Source organism: Charadrius vociferus, unplaced genomic scaffold, assembly GCF_000708025.1.
Source record: "Charadrius vociferus isolate BGI_N301 unplaced genomic scaffold, ASM70802v2 scaffold377, whole genome shotgun sequence".
Lineage (NCBI taxonomy): Eukaryota > Metazoa > Chordata > Aves > Charadriiformes > Charadriidae > Charadrius > Charadrius vociferus.
Window position 1 is genome coordinate 2,038,856 of NW_009649456.1, and position 20,187 is coordinate 2,059,042.

Genomic DNA, 20,187 nt, shown 5'->3' on the forward strand with positions numbered 1-20,187 from the left:
TTTCATATTGGATAGCAAGATTCCACATAGTGTTTACTGTTTTCTGTTAGATAGCATCACATTGCTTATATTATCCCCATTCAAGCCTTAAGTTGAGTTTTGTTTCAAAATAAGTTGAAAGTGACACCAAAACATAATAGGCCAAGAATTAGGACAGGTCTTTTTCTTTCCTTCTAATTTGTAGTAAGATAAAGAGCCTCAGCCAGTAAGATTAATTTGGTTTCCTATTAGAGCGACAGAGCAGAGACTGACCACTATCCTTCGCCAAGGTACCTGGTGTTAGCTGTGTATCTTGGACTAATGCCAAAGTAGCACACATTGTCAAATTTGAGAAAAGGATCCGCTCTCCTAGTAGGATTAGTTTTATTTTGACCGCTACAAAATTTAATAGCGAGAAGTCTTGATAATAAAATCAGGAATTTGTTTTAGTTCAACTGACCTGCCCCAATTCTCACCTTAAAATCTAACAGACGTAATAATAAAAAACAAAAACTTTCTGACAATAGAAAACATACAGTACTAAGAACTAATAGCTCAATGGAAGACTGAAAAGCAGCATTCATTTTTATTGTAATATGGAAGAGACTAGAAACTAAAGGAAGTCTGATCTAAACTATTAGTTGAAGGCAGATTTTGACATTCTATATAAATTTACAAAATAGGATGTATGGATGAGATTTGGTTAATTTCAGAAGGCACCTCAAGGCTAAAAGGCTTTTATAAATCTATAATCCTTTCATTGATCAAAAATAAAACATTTTATTGCTGCTATTCAAATAGCAAACAAAAAGCTTGACTTGTTCTTCAGTCTAACAAGGAGTCCTCCCCCATTAAGCAAGATTAAATTACAGAAAATATAGAATAAAACTGAAGATGTCACAACTTTAGAAATACAGTGACTTTCCTTGTGTGCTTTCAAGTCAGTGAAATAGTGAAAGAAGAGTCACTTTTTGCCTATGTAATGTTAATAAACTATAGACCATGTCAGTCACTCTCCCCTGGGCACTGAAGTACCATTTCATCACAGCTGTCCCATGTGCAGTACTCTTAGGAATAGAAGGTAAGAACACTCTGATGATTCCCACGAACAAGGAGAATTGGTGGCAGATCTTTAGAAAGAGCTTCTAGCCAGGCCATGTACAGTGCACTAGAAACCGCACCTTTTCGTGCAACTGGCAAACTCCTACAATTCACAAGGAAAAAAAGAATTCAACAATTAGAAAAACCTGGTGGAGTGCAAGTCATACCATATAAATATGAAAGTATGATTCTGCAAAGGAGTATACATTAAGTCAAATTTCCTAACCTTTTTAGTTTTTTTTTTTTCCCCCCTCATAATTCAGTTAACCAGTTGAGAATTCCTATCTTAAGCACCACAGGCCTTTACATCTATCTACCCCTCACTTTTGGCCTCTTACTGCCATTTTGTATTCAGGTAGTTTCACAAAGAATTCTCCTCAGTGGAAGAGAGTCCGTCTTTTGAAAGACTCTTCAAGATTTAAAAGTACAGATTTTTCATACAATGACAGGTTGGTGCAGTCTAATACTGCTTCTTCCTTCCAAAACATCCCATGCTCTTTTCTTTTGAAAAACCTACTGTAAGTGTATTTGCCCTGCTCAGACTTCACTTGTAGTATGACTTCATGGAGCTCTGAAGCAGGCTCCTGAAGAAAAACACAGCAAGAAACCTGCAATGTGCATTCTACTTGCTTACAACAAACACAATTCCATGGAAATTCATCAGTAGGATGATCATCTAACTTATCTAGAGAGATTTCCTAGAAAAAGAACTGAAAGGAAGGACCTGAAAGAGTGGAATAGTTCGCATGTGGGAGTGGAAAGAATGTGAAAATCCTGAGCCGCACTATAAATGTGGAGGTAATCACCTCAAGCAGTGTTATCAGAAGCATGAAACTGAACAGGCCATTTTTCATTCATCAGTATAGTAGCTCCATACTTCTAATAAATACTTTCAGCACTGAAACCTCCTTGAGTATTTCTACACTTTAATGCCAAGGCACAGGCCTTTTCCTAACCTGCATTTACATATATTTGTATTTCAAATTACAGTTCTATATCGATTAGGGTTACAGTACACATCATTTACTTACATGACAATTATGTTAGCTGTACTTGAATGTTCTTTCAGCAACTCATTTAGTCTAATCTGGCGATAAGTCTGTAATGAAATTGAAACTTGTTAGAAAGATTTTTATATAAAACTACAAGAAGTTCATTTATTCAAGAAAAATTAAAACTAGTTATGATCAATTGATATAAGTCATTTATAGAAAGCACGTAACTGCCACCTCAGTTTGGCAACTTGTTAATTTTTCTGAAATACCTATGGTTGCAAGGTTGGGAGAGGAGAAAGCAGTAAGCTTAGAATGTGCAAGTAAGCCAAATTAAGTACCATGGAAACTAAATTTAAGATAGTTCCTTGAATAACGATACCATCCTCCATAGCTCCGAGAAGCAAGGACCCTTTATGTTCTCTTCAAGGTTCTTTTAACTATATTCTATAAGCTCATAGTGAGCAGGTCTTACAAAAGTAAACCCTGATCTTCATTTGGTAAGCTACCTCCATAACAGGCCTGCCTTTTTTTACTACCTTATCCCCCTCAACATCTGAGGTAGCTTCCTCAGTAATTTTCGGTTTTCTTATGTCAGCTAACTTTCTAGCAAAGATTTTGGGTTAACCATGTCTTACAGTTCTGTTGTTCTCAAGTGAGCTGAAGTCTAGTTAGTCTGTAGGCTAGTGTCTGCAAAAACCATTAAGCTTTCAGCAGACTAGAGAATAAATCACTTCAGTTATCTCACTGAAATGAGTTTTGGCAGTGTGGAATATACTCAGGACCATCTTTAAGAACTTAGGATCACTGAAAGTTTAACCAGTCTTTCTTTAGATACTTCTCTATCTGCATTCTGTTATAGGATGCTACCTGGGTCTCCTGCATAGAAGCACCTGAGAAGGAATACCTCTGATGTCTTCATATCTCACAACTGCTTGGGAAAAATGTCAAACCTTTAATTGCTCCTTAACACTACAACTAGATGTAGTATGGTGGGTTTTTTTTAATAATGAAGCAAAAATATTTGTTTAGTCAAAAAAAAAGTCAACAAACAGCTGACTATAGACTATATTATTCTAAATTAACTGTTGAAATACTGTAGGAAAGCAATTTAGCTGTCCTCTCCCCAAATGCGAAAACATTTCTTCCTTTTTTTTGTGAACCATCTAAATGGTTTTAGATGCTGCTTGCCATCAGCCATTCATAAAAACAGCTACGGAAGAGAGAATAGCAAAAATGAACTCATTGATAGCATGTCCTCAAATGCAGTAGGATAAAAAAGTTTTAAGAACATTTAACATAACACCCAGAAGAATACAGAACCTTTGTTTTGTAAAGCTCAAGTTCATTATCTGTTATCCTCCATGGTTCATCCTCCTTCATTTTATCTGCAACATCTTGTTCTTTATCATCTTCATGAAGTCGGAAGGGCTCTATCATTTCTTCAAAAGCTGCAATACTGGAACAATTAAGTGAACAGCCATATTAAAACAGGTATAAGTCTGTATGTCAGCAATGACTTTCATGGTATCAGAAATTAAGTTTTATTACGATGTAAAATAAAGTGAACTGATTTTTTTTCCCTGCCAATTGCAGTTAGAAGATCAAATCAGCTATTTGTATACGCAGACATTATAATTCAACAATCAGTTAGGGACATCTATAGGAGCTTTCACTGTTCATCACACAACTAAATATAAAGTTTAAGCCAGTTTAAAAAAAAAGGCAAAACAAAACAAACATCTTTTGCTAGAGTTTTATTATAATTGTTTGAAAGTTCAAGAGTACTACCTTAGAATGTATAGTAATTAACAGTAGCTTCTTCAGAATTAAATTTGAAAGAAAGAGTATACGTCAAACTAAAAACAGCTATCAAGTCTCATGCTAGTACCATGAGGATTTTGGCCTGATACTTTTATTTTGCTTCTTTTTTATCTTTGCAATGCAATCTGAGAGCCACATTCAAACACAAATAACTACAGCTATCTTGTTTAGTCTTCCTGTTGCACTTACTAGAATACGAAGTGCTACTTTGAATTTACTTGAACTTGAGCAACAACTTTGAAAGAAAACCTTATGAAGACCAAACAGGCATTCATTTCTACTAGAAAGAACAACTTACATTACCCTACTTTATCCACATTAGGATACTTTAACAACAAACTAAGGCTGCCAGAAGTTATGAAAGTAGCTTGTCTTTCAATAGCCCCAGCATGTGAGATGTGAGAAAAATAAAGAAGATTTTTAGTGGAACATACTGAAATACATGCCTTACAACCAATCAAATAACTGCATTTTGATGCTATTTGAATGTTGTTGTTTTTATAAAGACGACAAGGTATTGCCAATCTCCTGTGGTTGCAAAGTACAGTGTGGAAAGTTTAACAAACTTTAAGGAATACCTCTTATTATATATTACTGATATTGTAGTATCAGCATGTGTAACATTAAGTTCCATATAGTTAAACACTTCCCCCAACTCCCTGAGGTGTTCCCATTCCTCCAGGAAACCCCCGCACAGCTTTTTTTCTACCCTTGGTGGTCTTTACTGAAGTTTGTTAATACAATGACTTCACCTTCATCAAAAGGGAACACTCAAATGTGATCTTTTTTTGGCTGAACAAAAAGAAGTATTAACAATATTCTATTACATAGCACAGCAACTGTTAAAATTAAATCATCTTTCTCCACTTAGTTTACAGCTATTGTTAATGCCAACTGTTATCTTAGAAAGGCTTTGGATATATTGGGGAGAATGTATCCAGAGAGACAGAAAAAGTGCTCTCATAAGAAATATCTCATGGATCACTTCTATGAAATAAAAATAATTCCATGTAATTCTACAATCTCAACTTTTTATGCATAAATGCGTGCTACCTCTAAGCTTACACAAGGTGATTAAAAAGCAGGGTATAAAGAATGCGTATTAGCATTCACCATTTAAATAAGTTGTAAAACAGTATTTCCTAATTTGCATGACATGTCAAATTATTCAGATACATGCACATCCCTGTAAAAGGTATTTTTACAACTTCAACATACTAAAGAAGACTTGAAGGGAAAGGAGGATAATATTTTTAATCTTACACATTCTGTTATAGATTTGTACTGAGAGCCATCTACAATTAATATTTTTTTAAACACAAAAATCAGAAGTGTCGCATTTATGATCATTCCTGTGTAAATTAAAAGTCCTAGCAATTTTAAAAAAATAACCAAATCAGGCTATTTGAAGACCAAGCTTTGTTACATTACATTAAGACTCCAAGGAAGATAAAGACCATCTACGTTTTTGTGAGCATTTCTCTTTTTAAAGAAGATTGCTCCAGACAAACTGGATTTTTTAAAACTGTATTTTTCTAAATTTAATATTACAGTCTAAGGGCTAGAGATTTAAAAAATACTAAGTTCTGTGTTCTTGGATGCAGGAGTTATTGCTTAATTTATTTCCTGCATTTTTGTGAAATACTGGATGTCATAGTAACTACTCTATCAAAACTGTTATGTAGGAAAGAAAGAGGTATTCTAAATTCATGAAAGACATCAAGAATTCAACTAACAAAGAAGTTGGGGTTTTTTTAAGACTTACTTCTCTTTCTTTGGCTTAGTATTAATATCCCCGAGAACCATTATGTCCGAGAAGTCTATCCGAAATTTGCTGAGCAAAGTAGCCATCCTGTATCAGAAAAACAAGCCTTTATGCATAATCAGGTTTTTAATTATTTCACACTGTGAAGAGATAGATGTTTGGTAATAAAAGCACTAGTTGAAGAAAAAACAGCGACTTAAATATGATACAAAAAAATCAAACTGACCCGGCATACAGCTATAAATCAACAACATGCTTGGGAAAAAACCCCAACATTTTAAAACCATAAAACTCAGAAGAGTTCTCCCTTAAAGTCAAAGTATTTTAAAAAGAAAATTTTAGTGTCAGACAATGCTGCAGAAAAATTAGTTTAACTTGAGGTATCTCATCCAAAACAATCTGTGGGAAATGGAACTTTTTTGAAGAAGGAGAATAGAATATGATTACAACTTAATCAACAATTGAAAGAAGGCTACTAGGAAGAGAAAGTCATATACCACGTAACATGCTCTACTAGCATTTGAAATAAAATTTTTAAAGGTAAACTTACGCTCTTCTGTCATGATCAATCCTGTTTATTTTTCCACCAATGAACACTCTGATCTTACAGTCTTTCCACTTCTTTTTGGTTGTAAGAAGATACGGAATCAACAGTGTCAAACCTGCATTTTGGCCAGAATTTGAGAAGATTCAGAAAACACGTTATTGTGTTAAGAGTTTAACAGTACAAATTTGTAATCCATAAATGAACTGACTGAAACAAAGTTATTAACAGTTAATTCAAAATCACTTGAGTATTTTTTTTTTCCAATGTTTGTTTCTGAAGTATACGGCACATTACCTCCATCATCAAAGAGCCACCAGACATCAATATTGCTTTTGCCTTGTTTCTTCTGAAACTGGGTACTAGCATCAAGTAGTCTTTGGTCAGCCAAGTTTAAAGGAGAAGATGGGCTCTTTGAATCTGGAAAAGAGTACGATGAAATTTCATTTTTGAAGTGGTTTGCTTAATCACCCTGAAATTCACCAAATGCAACTTAATATTTTGTGATGTCTAAGTTTAAACAAAAATTGTTTCTTCCCCCCCAACCTGACTCCAAATTTTGATTGAATGGATGTAAACTGAGCTGTATTTAGGCAGTCTGCAAACTCGTAACTTCAGCAATTAAAGATTTAAACCTCAAGTCATTTAACAGGCATGTGACACATGAAGCATCTGTAAGATCTTTATACAGTCATTTGCCTGGACAATTTAACTAGCCTTGCATACGTACTTCAGAGCATTCTTGCTACCTCTTGCATATGACAAAACTTGCCTTACAACATGTGGATACTAATTTACAAGTAAATCCGATGTCCTGAGCACTTTTTTTTTCTTTCCTAAAATCCATTTTGGATTTTCAACCCATCCAGTATGGGTTGAAAATAAAAGCTAGTTCTGCGTATTGGAATTCTATCTTCTGCAACAAGTACTGTTTTGCGTGTGCAAGGCTCTGAAGCACAATATAGATTATTTTGCATAACAAAGTTATTGGATTTGCTGAGGACAACAATGGCATTTTCGATTAGATTAACACAGATCAACACCATAAATTTTTCCATGGTTGTAAAAAAAAAATAAAACCCAAGACTAACCCTCTTCCCTTAATTAAAACCTCAGTTTGAACAAGAACCAGGATTTTGATATTCATCTCAGTCCTTATTTTATTAGGAATTTTAAAATTTTGAGTACATCTGTGACTGATTTACATTAATATACTACTTTAGTGCATACTGGGACTTCTTCCAAACTGCCATCTTGTGCTTCAAGATGTAATCTCACTTTCCATTCTTAAAACACAATAGCTTCTAGCTGTTGAAATTATGAAGAAAGCGTCAAATTTAGATGAATCTTAATTAAGACAAAAATATTTGCTTAACTCAAAAAAAGTCTGAAATAAACCAGGAAGTGAAAACTGCTCAAATCATATCCAAAATGCTGTTTATTTGAATGACTACTTCGCGTTATTTCAGGTGTTAATCTCACTGAATGGCTATATTATGCATTAATTTGCAAGCTATTGAACAATTCCAAATAACACAGTAACAACTATGACTTTAGAAGATCTCCTGAATGGACTGATGGAGCACTTCCACTATACCATTAGGTTGCATTTCCCTTACTCCTAAAGGAAGTAAGGACCCAGACAGATACCTGAGACACAGAGAACTAAGCAAGCTCCTGAACACATTTCAAATGTTACTTAGGAACAATAGTTGAAAAAAATACAAAAAGAATTATCCAACATAACTCTCAGACACATGCACAATCTTTTCTCAGTAGCAACCGTATTGGGACTTCCCACAAAGTTGCATTTTTTCCATGGCCTAATTCCTCAAGATGAAGCACATTCCAAAACAGATAAGAAACAAATCAACACTGCATGGCTGATATTTTCCTCTCTCTCTCATATGTATATGTAGAAAGGAGTACAAAAGGAAAACTGAAATTAACAATGCGAAAGAATGATTTAACACAAAAAGGTGGAAAATGCCTGCCTTTTTTCAACAGTGGTTGTGTTGGAGTCTTTCCATCCTCGTCCTCCTCTGGAAGATTTTTAAAGATACAAAATAAAAAGGTTAATTTCTTTTATGACGTTAGTGAAAACACTACTAGTGTATTTAAAAAAAAAAAGAAAATAAAGATGTAGAATGAAATGGGTTTTTATACAAAGAAAAGCACACAAATGCAGTCTACCAGACCCTAAGATATATTTGTACCTTAAAAAAAAAGGCATCATATTGCTTACTTAAGTCACTCCAAGCTTTTACTTAAAAAGAAGAGGAAAGTTCGTTATTGTCATATAGAAGTATCTTGAACGATTTGCGTCTGTTAACACAAATTAGTTCTAGTGAAAAAACCTTCATAAATTTAGCAGCCTTCAAATCACACATACTATATAGATGTATGGGCACAATTCTCAAGCAATTTTTAATGCCTGTCAAACTCATTAACAAAGAAAATCCATTTTAGGTCATTGTCTACCACCTGTTTACTCGGGGGACTAGACATGAAGGATTTATTTTACATACTGGTAAGCTCTAAAACCAAAGCACTTAAGTGATTAGACATCAACAGCTAGAAAAGCATGACACACTTCTGTTCCACAGACACGAGAATCCCTTAAATAATTCCTTGGTGAGGGGAGAGAGGAACTGAAGAGAATGAGAGAGAGAAAGAGTGAGAATTCAAATTTCATTACTAACTGGCAAGTTACCTTTATGTAGAGTGGAAGTTCTTTCACTAGATGATGGAGCAAAAGCTATAGAAGTGTCTGTCTCAGATTTCTTGCTATAATCCACTTTTACTATGACATCCTTGGTACATGGAGATTTTTCTTGGGATGACAGTAACTCTTCTTTGAGAAAGCAAAGAAAAACATTATAAACCACTTAATTGTTCCAAATGGTATCAACAAAGGTACATGACTATACTGAGATGGTTCACAGTTGGTGGAGCTCTACTGCAACTGTTATGCTATGGCAAAGAGTGGGGAAAAAAATAGAAGTGGGGAACAACAAAAAAATCTTATACGAACTGCTTCAGAGAACAAAGAGGCTCCTCCTCTGAGCAGAGCTGTGATTTCCAAAGCTCACACATTTCCTTCATTATTCTGCTTGAAATTTAACTGAAATGATACTCTTTGGCTTAAGACCAGTACTACAAAGTATAACCAAGTCTTCTTCATTGAAAATAGTAAACCTTTCTAAACTTGAGCCGAGATCTCTAAACTAGTGAGTGTAGGGGTAGGCTGGCAACCCACACCAAACCCATAGCATTATTGGATCATGCAACATTTGTTGTTTTCATGATTTCTAGGCTTTGGTATCAAGTATTTGGAACCTATTTGGCAGCCTCTTTAATGCGTTTCAATAAGATCATAAATCCTTGGGAAGCAACTATATACAGCTTACAAGTGCAGAAAGTTGAGACACTGAAAACTAAGTTCTGTTGCTGAACATAGGTTATTCTTATTTTACATTTCAGGCTTGTTTTTTTTCGGTGATTTTTGTTCTATAAGAGTGGTGTTTTGGTTTGTTAGTTTTTCTTAATAATTTATCTTCATTTAATATTTTCAGAAAGCAGTATTAAAAGGGAATTAGAACAGTTATTCACCAGATGAAACAATAAATCTTACCTTGGCCCTGAAGGTGAGAAATGTCCAGGCCTTCCTTTAAGCGGATGACCACTACACCATACTGAACGTCAAAGGCATCACTAAACACAAGGAACAAAAATATTTTTTTTTTACAACTTTCTTTCCAAAAGGACCTACTTTACACAATGTATTTGAACAAATTCCAGTGATTAAACATTGCCATTTAAAATTCCAAATCATAAATTTGTGTTACAATTTAACTTTCAATGTCAAACTATCAACTGCATCAGTGAACTGAACACCATATTCCTGAAAAGAAAGATATAGAACAGATAACTATTCCCCCTTCTCCCTCTCCCCTATCTAAACAGCAATTAAATAAAAGCAACATGAACAGGTCCGTCAAGTTCTGCACAGATGATGACAAGATACACTGAGAAATCTTAATTTTCACCTCCCCCATTAATAAAGGGATTTGTTTTGAATAGATATCCTTGATCTGAGCACCAGAAATTTCTGACGTCTTTCCAAAACATTTGGGTATTAAAAACACCCATGAAGTTGTAATTTAGAATCAAATTATCTGTAAGTTAGCTATAATGTGCCTATTCCCATTATATCTGATGGGGGAGGAGCTTGCTCCTTTAAAAAATAAAGAAGGAAAACTTCATTATTGTAGAAACAAGCAAAAAGCCTGAATAAGTGGCTGAGTAGAAGTGGAGTAAAGGACAACCCCTCCCTGCCAAGATGTAAGACAGAAAAACATGAAATTAACCATAGCATACAGTTTGCATTAGCCATTAATCATCAGTCCTTTAATTACAAATACCTCATTACAAACAGTCATAAATCAGAGAACTCCCTCCCATGTCATTTCCACAGCCAGAAATTTCTCAAGACTTCACTCAAACACTTCCCTTTAGAAGTAGTAAGAATTGATTAGAAATGTTCAAAGTATCAACGTATTCTATAATAAATGCAAGAAAAATTGAGGTTGATTTAAGAAGACAATGTTTTGTCCATTAGTGAACATTTTAAAGTCATTATTTAATTTGTTAAATCTGTACAGATTAGTTGTGTTTCTATTGTGTGCTTCAGAAACTTTCAATTTTCTACAAATTTTCCAGAAATATGCTTGACCTGCCGTTATTACCTCCTGAGGTTTCTCTTTTGGGATGTGGAGAACCACATGACTTGTTGGCCTTGACAGATCTTCCAGCACAAGCCATTCCAAAGTAAAATAGGAAAAAAAGAAAAACCAAGAACTAACCAACATGTTTCCTTACTTTTCACTGCATTTGGTGCTCCTGGTTTTCTCTTAAGGAACTGGGAGAGTGGGAGGATAGGATTTTTTCCCCTTTTCTAATCTCTGCCTATAATCCCCCATCCTTTCTTTCTGTTAAACGCATAATAAATGAGAAGTGTAAAGCACAAATGAAGCTGGTTAAGCAGCACAAAAGAAAAACAAAAACCCCTCTGTGTAAGTGCAAATTTTCTTAAGTGTTTTTAGCACCAGTTATTCTACTAAATTTGTTCAGCCAGAAGTGGTCTGCCTTTCAGTACTGTCAAATTATACTGGGATTTCTTTTTCTGTCTCCCTTTTGGCTACTATTATTACCTTGGGTATCAGTGCTGTGTATCATGTAAGTAAAATATTTCTTCTATATGAGAGCAAGGTTTAATGAAGATAGAATTTTATCATGAGAATTGATTCGCTCTCTACTACACTTACTCTGTACAGAAGTAGTGAGTGAAAAATCCTACTTTCCATAGAAGCTATGCTTTAAAAAATGCAGCAGGCTGGCACATAAGACTAGTCCCATCTCAAAAGATAGTACCTCTTAAACCTCAGGCCTCTTGACACAGTAAGAGTTATTATATAGAAATCTAATCTATTTAAACTATAAAGACTTGCTTACTTACTTCCGTATCAGAAAAAAATAAGGTATTGAAGACTGCTGGATTAATGCAGAGACTTCATGCAACTAAGATCTTCTTGACTTATTACCAAACATACTGAACTGAAACGTAAGAGCTACACTGCCACATTTCCTACTTACTGGAATAAATTGATATACGTTTCAACATCTCTCATGTCACTTTGTCTCCAGTTTTTCTTAAATCCAACAACAAGGGTGTTAGGTCTCATTCTACCCAGACCAGCAGCCTAAGAAGAACAAAAAATATTTTTAAAAAAACACGTTATTGAAACAACTGAAGGTTCTATTATTTTCTTAAGCAGAAAACAAAGTATTTTTCATCAAAGTTTTATGGTAACTTTGCAAAATGAGAATAGTTCAAAGTATAAAAACACTTCCAATTTTGATGTTCATTTTCACCATTTTTGTTTAAAAAAAAAATTTGAGAGGTATACCTGCATTAAGTATTGTCCTCCATCCCTCAAGTCCTCTGCATGCACTGGTGCATAGAAAGCCTTCATCTTGTTTTTAATGAGCCATCGCTGATATTTAGCTAAATCAGTTGACAGTTCTTTCATGGCTTTCCTGCGAGGACCCTTTCAAAATAAGGAAACAAGAAGAGGAGAGGGAACAAGAACACAAGAATTATGAGTGTGAGTAGTAATAAACACCACCCCCCCTTTTTTTTTTTTTAATTACACTGCTAGAATCCAATTCAAACTTGAAGAACCTCAAAAAATGCTTCCACACTATCAAAAAAACCCCAAACAACAAAATATAAGGCATTATCAGCAGCAAAGAGTGGACCAGATTCTCACATTTAGGAAGAGAATTGCTCAAGCTTTAGCAATCTTGTTCCTGCAGAGCACAACCCATTTCCCCAGCAGGTGGCACAAGCTTGTCCTTCAAAGCATAACGAAGTTTTCAAAGGAAAGGGCTTTGTAATGAAACATACACAGATATAGGATGACTTAATACTAGGCTTTATGGGAATATTTGTTTCAAGCTGTACAAGTGTGCCTTTGTGTGTACATAATCCTAATCAGAAAGCCTTTGTCACAGTAGTGTGACTTCTGCAGTTTTATGTTGCAGTCAAAGCCATCTCCTCTTTAAATACTTTTTTTATTACTTCTATCAGGACAAATTATTATGTTCCTCCTAGACATCAAATTGCAGAACACAGGATGAGATATACTGAAGGACACAGTGGCCCTGTTTTTGCAAAAGGATACAGACTCTAACCAAATGGTCAGAGTTAGTGAAGACTAAGGTAGCGTCATCCTTCTTGTAGGAAAGCAATTTTAAATAGAGATAGGATATGCTCCCAGAAAATCTCTAATCAGAATTACTTTCCTACAAGAAGGATGACACCACCTTATTCTTTTCAGTACAGCCCTGCTTCTGAAAGGCTGTCATTCCATCTGTGATATCTTACCTCTCTACTATTACTCAGTTTCTGTCCTTTGCACTCACTGAATTTTTAAGTTTGTATACACAGGAATTAAAGTTTCTGAAAACAAAACTGGCCAATATTTGCTTAACAAAATGTATGTTCTGTGGATTGCCTTAACTTTTTTTGCTCTTATCTGTTCATTACAGCAGAAGCAAGTCATATTTAGTAAGCATGGTAAATTTAAACATATTTAAGAGTAATCAATCTTTGTATTTAAAGTTACACTTGCATAAATGTATTTAGTGATGTAATAGAAAAAGTTTGGCCTTAAAATATGAAGTGAAACTACACAATCCCAATATGCTAAAACATATTTACCAATGCTTATCAGAGGTTCAACAGCCTCTGTAGCTAACTGAAGTTTTGGTATAGATCATAGTATGACAGCCATCTTCTATCACAGTTAAGACAACTCATGACAAGCATGATTTTGAAGAACAGTTAGTTGAATGAACATGGTTCCTGCCCCTCACCCCAAAATGTCTACAGGTCTGTCATAGAAGATACTACAAAAAAAAGGTACCAAGAACTGCTGAAATTGTGTCCCTGCAGAACAGTCGTCACACAACCCCAACCTCAAAAAATCCCAACACCTCGTTATCCTGACAAAAAACAGGGAAAGTTAGTGAAATTAGTGAAGCTGGGCAGAAAGGGAAGAGGAAAAGGAAAGACCTGTTCACATTACTGTTTCACCTGCCAGTGAAATTAATCTGATAACTGAATGAATCAAACACTACTTGCAAATTTAACAGCGGTTTTTAACTATTGGCTAAACTGATACTGAATTTACTGCTCAAGGTTTATTTTAGAACAGGCTTTGTAAGAAATCTGCAGAGGAATCAATCTCCCTGAAACAGTAGGACTGAGAAGAAATGTAGCGATATACTGCGCATCATTTTGACCAGCTGCTCTGTCCAAAGCAGGAGAGAGTACGTGAGACTGGATGACATAAGAACAGAAACAGACCCAGGCTGTAGTCCAGTGTTCACTTTACTCCTACAAAGCTTCCTCAGCATTTAAGCATCAAATGATCAAAGGTATTAATTTTGCAAAGCTTCCCCCACAGTATACCCAACTAGAATAGCGATGATGTGGATCCTACCACTGAATCTCTTTTTGCACATCTCAGCGTCTAATAATGTTTTCATTTAAAACAAAACAAACTAAACAAAAAACCCCACAACCAACAAACAAAAAGCAAATAGGCTAAAAGAAACCCACCAAGGTAACCTTTAAAATAAAGACAGAATACACTTACCATATGTACGTGGCCACAGATCATCAAGCCCACATTCTTGGTGAAAGCATGGACAAGGTGAAGCAAAGCTGGACGTGCATTTGGAGCACCTGTCATAATTAAGCACTGAGGTCTAGATTTGTGAATAGATGAGGAGAAAAAAAAAGGTTAGGATTAAGTTCATCTGGAGTTTTGGGGTTTTTCTTAACAGAAAGAAGTTCTTCCAAATACTGACAATAACAACATAATTGTCACTGGAGAGGTAGTAACCTCATCTACTTTTACAAGACTATGTTGAATTGAGTAGAGATCAGTTTTTTCACAACTGTCAGCAGACCTATGATTAATTGGTTCCAAACTTAGTAATCCCACCAAATATGAAGATTTACACATTTAAAAAGATCAGGATCAGAAACAGATTTTAGACAAGACTAGGTCAGAGGGATGAATTTCTTCACCCACTGGTAAGTCACATCACTTTGCATTTTTTAGCTTAGATTCTTCTGTGCCCAACAAAAAAAACAGAATCATACGCTTTTTTAAAAATTACTATCACTCTGAAGGCAGAGCCAAACAACTGCAACTAAGCTGTTCTAGACAACTTTCTAAGTAATTTTAAAAGATGAAGTGTTCAGACTTCACCCCAGGAGGTAATTTCTCATATTTAAATTAATCTGTCTTAATCTCTATAACAGTCCCAGTTAATTTTCAGTATCAGAATCATAGTAAATCTTAGAATAATTTAGGTTGGAAGAGGCCTTCAAGAACATCAAGTCCAACCATTAACCTAACGCTTCCAAGCTCACCAATAAACCATGTCCCCATGTGCCACATCTATGTGGTTTTTAAAACCTCCTGGGATGGTGGGTCAACCACTTCCCTGTGCAGCCTGTTCCAATGTTTGACAACCCTTTCACTGAAGAAATTTCTCCCAATATCTAACCTAAACCTCCCCTGGTGCAACTTGAGGCCATGTCCTCTTGTATATCACTTGTTACTTGGGAAAAGAGACCGACCCCAACTCTCTACAACCTCCTTTTGGGTAGTTGTGGAGACCTATAAGGTCTCCCCTCAGCCTCCTTTTCTCCAGGCTAAACAACCCCAGTTCCCTCAGTCATTCCTCATAAGACTTGTTCTCCAGGCCCCTCACCAGCTTTGTAGCCCTTCTCTGGACATGCTCCAACACCTCAATGTCTTTTTTGTAGTGAGGGGCCCAAAACTGAACACAGTATTCAAGATGTGGCCTCACCAGTGCTGAGTACAGGGGGACAATCACTTCACCAGTCCTGCTGGCCATGCTATTTCCTATACAAGCCAGGATGCTATTGGCTTTCTTGGCCACCTGGGCACACTAATGGCTCACATTCAGCCAGCTGTCAACCAACGCCCCCAGGTCCTTCTGCACCGGGCAGCTTTGCAGCCACTCTTCCCCAGGCCTGTAGCACTGCATGGGGTTGTTGTGACCCAAGTGCAGGACCTGGCACTTGGCCTTGTTGAACCTCATACCATTGGCCTTAGCCCATGGATCCAGCCTGTCCAGATCCCTCTGTAGAGCCATCCTACCCTCAAGCAGATCAACAACCCCGCCCAGCTTGGTGTTGTCAGCAAACTTATAAATAAATAAATATTGAGCTGCATCTACAGAATGCAAAACATTTTTTTACCATAAGTTAGAAACCAGTATCAGGCCAAAAATAGTTCTTCTAAGCCACTCTACTTAAAACTGGGTTACATTAAGATCTGTATCTCCTTAGCATAACAATGAAAGAAGTTTAAAACTCAGAAAGCTGTATTTTAGCTTCCCAAACAAAAGCGCTCATCTTACTGATCAGCAAAGCATTCATTTACTGTATCAGCACATGCAGGAAGTTACACTTTGTAAGAATTTTCATATAAAGCTTATTTCTACACCAATGTTTGCAACCCCTAATAGACTCAGCAGACAGAAATGATGTTGCCAGTCTTTAGATTTTCATTAGGGAAAGTTTGAAAACTGCTGCTCTTGATACCTAAGGAACAGACAAGTTTCTGAATGTAGACTGCTTTTTCACGTTAACTATGCAGCTTGATGTAATAGGTAATACAATGTTTGTAAGTAAATCAGGGATTTTTATGTCACATTAGGACTTAGGACTTCAGAAAGAAGAGCTGTCTCATAATTAAACTTCAAGTTTTGTGGTTTACACCAACCAACAGCCAAGTCTTTTCAGTTTGGAAGTGTAAAGCCCATTAATACTTATGTTAATACATTTGTAATTTAGTTTTACTGTTATATTCTTTGAGGTTGTGCTGGTGCCTGCCATGATTGGTTGATACTTCTAATTTCAACTGTATGCATGCAATGTAGACATTGTAAGTACCTATCCTGTACTTCAAGAAAATTCAGTCACTTCCAAGAGAGGCTGGGGTCAGAATTAGAGTATCTTCCCAACTGACAGGTAGTACCATAGCTCTTTTCTTTGAAAAACTGTGTTGCTGCCAGGTTCTGCATTCTGGACTTAACATCAGAGAATCGCAGCTGTATCAAGAATCTCTCCCTGAACTCACTTCTTATTAAATTCTGCCATAAGTATGCAAAGTCTCCCTTCATACACAACAGAAAATTTTATTAGCTAACTGCTACTTGCTAATACAATGAGTTTAACAGAATAATACACTACTTAGACCTGCAAGGGATGATACATATATGCTAGATTAAGTGTCAACACTATAAATCCTGTGCTGGACATAGGCAGCATGTAGGAGGCACCTGCTCTATTTGAAGAGAGACAGGTCAACAGAACCTCCATCCTTGTAAATACTCAAAACTTGACTGGATACAGCCCTGAGCAATGTGATGTAACATCAAAGTTGGATCTAACTTTGCAGCCAGACCTATGGTGAGTCAGTTGAGTCCAGGATTGGACAAGACCACATGGTAAAGTCATGTTCAATCTATTGATTCCATTTATTTGGAGGAATTAGTTTAAGTCAATACTTTTTGTTAAAATTTTCTGGAGCGTCTTTCTTCTACAATAGCTTATTCCAGAAACATGGCAGAAATACTATAGGACAGAAACTGCCTCCTTGAGTAAGACCTTCCTGGGTTGCCATGCTGGCAGACAACAAATCAGTTCTCTTCTTCAGTTTTCTGAAAAACACTTAAGTAGCCTGTTTGCCAGTACTGAAGTGCAATGAGAGAATATGTCTGATGTGAAATAGCTGGTGTTGATGACAACATCCACAGTATATGCATCTTGGGGATTTTAGATTAAATCAGTTTTATCCCAAGCATGGGGACGGAATGCTCATTAGCAGTTTGGAGCACACCTTCCAATGTAGTTTCATCAAAGAGGAACACAATTCACAGTTCATGGTGCAAACCATGAAGCACCTTAACAACAAACAGGCATCATCCATAAACTTGCTTCTAAAGTGCACTCTTAATCAGAAATTAAATGCTAATATAATTATGTTCAGAGGATGTTCATGGTGAAATTCAAAGTTGTTCTAACCCACAGGAGAAGAACAGGCATTTAATGGAAACCATGATAGCAAATATCATGACAGTACCCCACTGAATGCACAGAAGTAACTCCCATATCTTAAGTATTACCTGAAATTTTTCACGTGATCTTCTACTCCTGAGAGCCGAATAGAATGCTGTAGTGCATTCAGGTAAGTCAAAGCTTGCGTTGAGGATCCCCAGTTCACATCTGTTGGCAGATTTAAAGTTACAATATTTTATTTAAAGCTGTTCACTGTAAAACTACATGATCGCAAAATGTACGTCTAATACCAACTGAAAACACAGCAGATTTAAGCTACACCTTGGTACATTCTACACAATACTAGTCAACAAACCCTACAGCTAAATAGGCAATTCTATTCAAAGATAACATTGCTGCAGAAGTTTTAACAAACAAGCTAGAGTTTGATATTTTACAGTTATATGAAGGAAGAACTGATTTTGTTTCCCCCAACATTTCAAAAATTGTGACAACTTCAGAGTTAAAAAAAAAAATAACGCTTCAGGAAAAAATGCCATGCTCATTTATTTTGTATCACAGCAAAGGAAAAAGTAATCTCAAAACATTGCCTAAACAAAGTCAAATACTTTCAGTGAAAACCTGCTAGATTAAGCAGTTTCATTTCCTTATAAAAATAATAGTCTAAAATGAAAGAAAGATCCTCTCTATTTGTTCGCATATACATCCTTTGATAGCTACAATGAATTTATCGTCCAAGTACTTCATAATATTCATAGCCCAGCATGTAGGGTTTTCCTTATTTTCAACTTCAGGAACACTTTTTGGTTCAGTTCTGCTTCATCTTGCACTTCTGATCATACAGTGCTCTTAGAAGGAAGAAAGTGTATAAATTGTTGTTCATAGATATAGGAATGGTTTACTGAAAAAAACAACCACCACTGATCCCTTTTGAATTTGGAAAGGTAAGGGAGCATCCTCTTTCACTGCCTATCAAAACATAACATGCTTTCCTAGTACCTTTGTTGCTGCAACCCAAGCTCTTTCCATATGCACCTTTCCCTCCAATTTTCATGCAAATGTGTATGTCTAAGTGCAAGGCATGAACACTGAAAATTTGGGAGGAGGGGGAACAGCAGCAGTGACTACACAGGCATAATTACATTTCATTACAACTGAAAAGGCTGAAACAGAAGTTTGAATTACTCAGCCAAACAAGTCCTTTCCCTGCCCCGCCCCTCTACAGGTCGTCACTTTTTCCCTTTACACCCCTCTTCCCTCCACCATAACCAAAAGAAGCCTCTATACACACCTGGTTTCTTGTAAGTGACATAAATGTAGAGTCCAAGGACTATGACATATGTTAGAAGTGCTGCCCACCAATTAATGACAAACATCACGATGCAGCACAGAATAGCTCCAACAAGAGAAATCCACATATTGTAGTATTTGAAAGCAGGGCGCCAACCTGGTCAAAACATAATTTGGAGGAGAGAAGGGGGAAATTAATCACTAGCCCAAGAGAAGAAAGGCGCTATTTCCCTTTTCCTTCCCTAGTGTTCTGCATCACATTTCATGTTAATGTGTGACAGTTTCAGTAATGTACAAAATAACAACTTTGACACATTTATGCTTGCAATTTTCTAACACCTTTCAAATCAATTTGCATCTTTCTTATATAGATATGTAAATGTTCCTACTTTTTCCATCTAAAAGCAAGTTCTTGTTCCACTCTCTGTAGGCTTCCTTTTTCTGTCTGAGATCGTCCAGGAACTCCTTGTTCATCCACTCAAGCCTCCTGGTGTTTTTGCCTGACTTCCTCTTAGTTGGGATGCATCACTCCTGAGCTTGGAGGAGGCGATCCTTGAATATTAACCAGCTCTATTGGGCCCCTCTTCCTTCCTGGGCTTTATCCCATGGTACCCTAGCAAGTAGATCCCTGAAGAAGCTAATGTCTGTTCTCCTGAAGTCCAGGGTAGTGAGTTTGCTGCATGCCCTCCTCACTACCCTAAGGATCATGAACTCCACTATCTCATGGTCCCTGCAGCCAAGGCTGCCCTCGAGCTTCATGCTCCCCACCATGCTCTCCTTGTTAGTGAGAACAAGGTCCAGCATGGCACCTCTCCTCATTGGCTCCTCTATCACTTGGAGAAGGAAGTTATTGTCACTGCATTCCAGAAACCGCCTGGATTGCTTATACCCCGCTACATTGTCCCTCCAACAGTTACCAGAGTGGTTGAAGTCCCCAATGAGGACCAGGGCTTGCAAATGTGAGGCTGCTCCTATCTATCTATAGAAGGCCTCATCCGCT

At 36.4% G+C, this 20,187-nt stretch overlaps 1 protein-coding gene across 1 annotated transcript in view; it reads right to left on the bottom strand.

The window, feature by feature from the left end:
* Positions 1 to 546: 546 nt before the first annotated feature.
* The window catches only part of SLC12A2 (solute carrier family 12 (sodium/potassium/chloride transporter), member 2), a 167,093-nt gene continuing 147,452 nt past the window's right edge, over positions 547 to 20,187 (bottom strand). The window contains exons 14-27 of the mRNA XM_009889717.1: positions 19,189 to 19,344; positions 18,005 to 18,104; positions 14,431 to 14,542; positions 12,175 to 12,315; positions 11,861 to 11,967; positions 9,840 to 9,919; positions 8,919 to 9,059; positions 8,200 to 8,247; positions 6,503 to 6,625; positions 6,212 to 6,323; positions 5,662 to 5,748; positions 3,396 to 3,531; positions 2,112 to 2,179; positions 547 to 1,183 (exon numbers count right to left, since the gene is read on the bottom strand). Of these exons, the coding sequence (XP_009888019.1) occupies positions 1,048 to 1,183; positions 2,112 to 2,179; positions 3,396 to 3,531; positions 5,662 to 5,748; positions 6,212 to 6,323; positions 6,503 to 6,625; positions 8,200 to 8,247; positions 8,919 to 9,059; positions 9,840 to 9,919; positions 11,861 to 11,967; positions 12,175 to 12,315; positions 14,431 to 14,542; positions 18,005 to 18,104; positions 19,189 to 19,344 (1,547 nt within the window). The 3' untranslated portion in view covers positions 547 to 1,047. The remainder of the gene's footprint in view (positions 1,184 to 2,111; positions 2,180 to 3,395; positions 3,532 to 5,661; positions 5,749 to 6,211; positions 6,324 to 6,502; positions 6,626 to 8,199; positions 8,248 to 8,918; positions 9,060 to 9,839; positions 9,920 to 11,860; positions 11,968 to 12,174; positions 12,316 to 14,430; positions 14,543 to 18,004; positions 18,105 to 19,188; positions 19,345 to 20,187) is intronic.